The 5,679-nt window shown below is 50.6% G+C and overlaps 1 protein-coding gene across 1 annotated transcript in view; it reads right to left on the bottom strand.

The window, feature by feature from the left end:
* The window catches only part of dlgap1b (discs, large (Drosophila) homolog-associated protein 1b), a 56,295-nt gene that overhangs the window by 36,555 nt on the left and 14,061 nt on the right, over window positions 1–5,679 (bottom strand). The window contains 2 exon segments of the mRNA XM_008308363.3: window positions 727–1,879; window positions 5,148–5,219. Of these exon segments, the coding sequence (XP_008306585.1) occupies window positions 727–1,821 (1,095 nt within the window). The 5' untranslated portion in view covers window positions 1,822–1,879; window positions 5,148–5,219.

Below are 5,679 nucleotides of genomic sequence, written 5' to 3'. Positions count from 1 at the left end.
GTCACGGGGTCAGAGTTTCGAGGCCATGATGATGTACCGTCACCCTGACGTTGTCACCCTGTCTCTCTCCCTGACGTTTGACTTCTACTTCTCTTTTCACTTGTATTTGCTCACGTTTGGCCTTTCTCTCTCTCTCTCTCTCTCTCTCTCTCTCTCACACAGATGCCCTCCTTATCTGCCCTGGGGTTCATGTTTGCAGTTCACCCTGAAGAGAGGAAATAAATGCATAAATGAATCACTTTGATCTGGACCAGACCAGAACAAAGGAAACAGATCAGGTGGACTGTTACTGTTACTGATGCTGCTGCTGCTGCTGCTGCTGATGATGATGATGATGCTGCTGCCTCTCTGTGTTTCAGTTCGTGAGGCTCAGTCTCAGGGACAGACTCTCTCCCTCTCTCTCTCCCTCCTCTCTCTCTGATCTGATGATAAAAAACCTATTATTGGTCCATGAAGAGAGCAGTGGTGATGACACTCCAGCTGCACTGACCACTGACCACTGACCACTGACCACCACCACTTCCTTTCTCTCTGTGTCTAAAAACAGAGCAAATAGAGGTTTTTAAAAACCTCATTTCTTCTAATCCGCTGCAGGAGGACCCTGGTCTGAGGTGGAGCGTCACAGACTCACACTGGGAACACTGGGAACACTGGGAAGTACAGAGGAAGCTGCAACATGAAAACATGACTGGGCAGGTGGCTCAACCTGAGCTGTGAGGCTGGTACCTGTAGGAAGTGGCAGGTGCGTCCCTGTTCGGCCTTGACCAGAGCCTTGTCCAGAGCCTTGTCCAGGTTGACCGAGGCCTTCTGGTAGACCTCCCTGGCTCTGCTCACCGTCAGAGTGGAAGACCACGAGCTCTTCTTCAGCTGCACCTGACCAGTGTCCACCGCGCTCACCAATGGCAACACTACGCCGCCGCCGCCGGCTCCGCCCCCTGAGCAGGTGGAACATTTGACGTCGTTGTTGCTCCGTGACGTCTTGAGGGTGTGGGCGCTGATGGTGTTGTACGACTCCATGAAGTACTGGGACTGAGACTTATCTGGGTGACGACCCATGGTCATGACACCAGAGGGCAGCGCTCTGCCGCTTCCTCCGTGGTGGTGGTGGTACAGACACACGTCCCGGTCCAGCGTGTCGTCAGAACTCCAGTAACCTGAGATGGCCGTGCGCATCTTAGGCTCCGACTTGGAGCGGTCTTTGCTCTTGCTGCGTTTGCTGTGCTTCAGTGTTCCGGAGGAGGACGGCGGGTCGTCGGGGCTGGACTTGCCGCCGTTTAATCTGCCAACCGCTGCTCCGCCAGCCCCCGACGGCCCCTCCAGGGAGTGGGACTTGGTAAAAAGCTTCTGGACGGAGTGGACCAGGTGGCGGATGCGACCAGGACTGTCACTGCGCTGGTGTTCCAAAGCCGTTCGCTTGTACTGCAGCGTGTGGTAGCCCTCACGGCGCAGCCCTGCTGGCTGGCGTTCAAACTGCTCCAGCAGGTTGGAGGACATGCGATTGTTGGTTCCTCCTCCCCCAGCTTTGCTGCCCCCTGGTGGCCCCGTGTAAGGCACCAGAGCACCACACTCCTCCTTCAGCTCATGGTGGGAGCTGTAATGTCTGCGGGGGAAGGTGCAGCTGGCCAGGTCGGGGTAGGCGTTACACTCCGTCTGGAAGGTGTTCCTCTGGGTGAAGCAGCTGTGGTCGGGCGGACGGACCTCCCCCTGGCTGAGGAAGTACGGCCGACGGTCCGAGTGCCCCAGAGTCACGGAGTCGTAGGAAGGGTCACAGGTCACCGGGTGGTGGTGGCTGCGGCTGCTGGACAAGCCTTTCATCGTCATGGTGACCGGGGCAGGACGCACATCCAACTGCTGCCACCAGGAGTCCCCAAATTCAGCTCTACACAAACGAGAAGACAAAGAAAGAGCAGAGTTATAAATACCTGACATGAACAACGTTCTGCCGCGGCCTCCTGGGAGAACGTCTCCTGATGTTGATGGAACATGACGCCTTTTTTTCTTCTTCTTCTTCAAACTTTTATTTTTGCCCTTCAAAGCCTCAAAAGCAGCAGATCTAAATATAGCAGCTCCCTGATATCCATGTCTGCCCTGGAGCATCTTCTCTGAGCTCAGGAGGAGAGTCCAAACAGCTGCAGTCACTACTCCACCCCTTCAGGGATACGACTGCGGACCAGGCATCAGTCTGACCCCCACATGACCCCCACATGACCCGTTACAACGTAACGTCACTGTCTTTGTTAATTAACATCAGGTGTGAAGGTTTTCACTGCAGGACCTGCTTTATCTACTGCTGCTCTGGGTCTGTGTGTCTGTGTGTGTGTGTGTGTGTCTTATTGTGACCATTGACGACTGAGTCGACCTCATCCATCAGACCTGTGTCCCATCATGGCCTGCAGGCCTTAGATTTCACAGCATGTTGTTTGTATGTTCAACACAAACCAGTCCAGAACTGACAGTCAGTCAGTCAGTCAGTCTGTGGTACTGATGACTGACTGATGACTGACTGTGTGTCTGTGGCTGCTCCAACCTCAGGCCTTCAGGACTGTTATCTACTCTGAGATTAATCAGATGAAACTCTAATCTGACAGATTAAAGGTTCAATAATCCTTACAGTTCAGTGATGAAAAGAGAAGCCACTGGTCTTTGAAGTGACCACAGCTGACATTTGACCCCACAGTCCACAGCTGCAGTGACTCCATCAGGATGGAGGAGGAGAAGCTCCGTCTGATCGACCTCGACCGTCACAGGACACAGGACAAAATATTTGAGTTAATCTAGGATTAAAAGTCTGCTCCGTCACAGGCTGTGATTGGGTCATAATTAGTCACTGATTAGACGAGTGTTAGAGCCCAGATCATCCACACTGGATGGACCTCATTAGAAGGTCAGTTCTTTTCTGTCAGATGTTTAAAAACAAAGCAGCGTTTTAATGAATGTGGAGTTCATTTATTTAGTGTTTTACAGGACGATGAGGTTAAACCAGCAAACGACCACTTGGAGTCTTCCAGAATGATCCGCCTATAAAAACCTAGGACCTTCTAACGGCTGAACATTTACAAACTTGTCTCTCCCCCTCCCCCCTCATCACCACTCTCTCTCTTTTTTTAATAAAGTTCAATAAAACAATCCATAAAAAGCAGCCGAGGAAATTGGACGAGAGAGGAAGGTGTCGCCATGGAAACAAATGGATTTTTCCTCTGGAAAACAGTGGGTTTCCAGGCTGAGGACTAATGAGAAGTCGTATGTACCAGTCGCTCTGGGACCATGTGTGGACTGAACAGGGCTCTCTCTTACTTCTGTCTTATAGCCACGAGTATCCACAGAGGACAGGACGAGGACGAGGACGAGGACGAGGACCAGCAGGAGCAGCAGGAGGAGGAGGTTTCATGATCAGTGGTTCTCAGAGACACACACTCACACACACTCGTGCTGCAGACGCTGTAGCTCGTACAGTCGTATGTAGGCCGTAGCCACGTCAGCTAGTGTTAGCATCAAGCTAACGAAGCTACGACCGGGGGCTTCTGCTGAGTCAGCTGATTTGTAGAAACTAAGTCCAGACTTAATTACATCTTTGTTATAAGATGATGTCAGTGATTACCAGAGGACGGGTGCTGCCCCCCCCAGGTGACATGGAGCAATTAAATGTTAACTCAATCACAATGGTACTAGTTCTGAATTTGTTTTTTTTTTAATTTGTATCATGTTGATAAAAAGAACTCTGAAACCCCCCGACCCCCCCCGACCCCCAGGAGATGGGAGGGGTCCAGTAAAGTGACAAGGGTCTAAGCTGGATGATTTGTGTCTCTGTGTGTGGGACGTCACCACCAGGACATGTCAACTGCAGCCTGACACCAGTGACAGAGAGAGGGTGTGTGTGTGTGTGTGTGTGTGTTTGTGTGTCTGATCAAACACACTGTGTGGTAGCGTGGGTGTGGCGTTACACCTCGTGTGTGAGATGTGAGTCCATACAGTCGACTGCTGCTGTTGCTGCTCTGCATGTGTCAAACCAGGTGAGCAGCGGTGACAGCAGCTCACCCCCTACTGACCTCATGTCAAAACACGGCACAAACATTCAGAGAGGAAAAAAAAAACCTAGAAACCTCTAAATCTAAAACAACAAACCAGAACCGACAGCAGCTCCAGAAAAACAAACCCAAAAACAGAGTCTCAGGTTTGACCCCCAGTGACCTCTGTAAACACAGACCAGTGAGCTGACACTGCACCGCGTGGGTCAGATGTGATCCAGCCCAGGTGGACTCCATCAGAGGACCAGAACACCTCACACTTGGCCCCTCCAGGGGGCAGTGTGTTGTTGTAACTGAAGAATCCCCCAGTGTTGTGATTTATAAGGAAGGAAAGTCACACAACACCACTGAGCCACTGCACCACTGCACACACCCATCACCACAGTCAACAGCTGGTGGACTCGAACCTGAAACCTTCCAGACCTAAGCCCCCACCTTGAACCACCAAGCCCCCACTGCTCTTAATAACATGAATGAATGTCAGTCTCAGGTTCAGGAAGAGAGAAGAACACAGAGTTCTGAAGACTGAGACTGAGAACTGTTGAAGGGAACAATCACCCCTGACACAGGGGTAACTGGTTACTTCCTGCAGAGACCCCTGCCCCCCCCCCAGCCTACTGTGTTAATACTTTGTCATGATGTTCCCATGGAAACAGAACCAACCAAACGACCAGGGTTCAGTAGAACTGTTGACCGTCTTTAACAATAAAGAAATTAAAGGAGTTAAAAAAAAAAGTTTGAAGTTTGAAGAAGTATCTGTCCCTAAAATCAGCTCCACTTCAGCCAAAAACTGTTTGAATTTCACTGATACGACCAGAACAAACTGAAGACATTTTAAATCAACCTGACTGACCAACAACGAACCCTAACCTGGACCTGTTTCCTCTCAGGATCAGACAGATGTTTATAATTATTATTTTTCATTCTTTCATTGTCCACTGGGGGTGATGTCATCTCAAAATTAATCTGTGAAAATATGGAGGGCTTTAATCTGAATGAGCAGAATTCTGATTCTCATAAATGAATGGGAGGAGATGAGGTCATTTATGAACGCTCCCTGACCCCAGGGTCAGTGAACACATCAGCTGGAGAACAGTGGAACAGTGGAACAGTGGAACTCACCTCCTCTACTGCGTCATGGCCCACGTGGGTTCTGTCCCGTTCTTAACTCCACCCTCCTGCACATGACGTCACCTGAAACAACGGAGCAGAGGAAGAAGTGATCAGAAAGTCTGGGACTGGATTTGATGTTGATGTGGGGGGGGGGGTTACTGTTACTACTGTTACTAATGACATCATGAACTGCCACAGCTCTCCACACACACGTCCATAAACCCTGACCCTACAACAGTGCTGTGTCAGGGTTTACAACCATCCCTTCACAATAAAAGCCCGGGGACAGTGAGCTGTCGCCTGTCACCAGTCTGACAGCATGGACCAGACGGGGGTCTGTCCGTCTCCCACCAGGGGGAGTGGGGGGGTCAGGGAGTTCTAAACAAATAAGCTGCTGCTCTCATTCGTACAAAACATGCAGAGAAACGACAGGAAGGAAATAAAGTGAGTGAAAATGGGAAGAAAAACAGTTCCACAGTTTGAGGCTCCTCTGAGCTGGAGCAGGAGCTGCATAAAAGATGAGGCTGAATGTGACCTGTGG

This window comes from Cynoglossus semilaevis, chromosome 3, assembly GCF_000523025.1.
Source record: "Cynoglossus semilaevis isolate Cse_v1.0 chromosome 3, Cse_v1.0, whole genome shotgun sequence".
Taxonomy (NCBI): domain Eukaryota; kingdom Metazoa; phylum Chordata; class Actinopteri; order Pleuronectiformes; family Cynoglossidae; genus Cynoglossus; species Cynoglossus semilaevis.
This window is presented reverse-complemented; position numbering and strand designations above follow the sequence as displayed.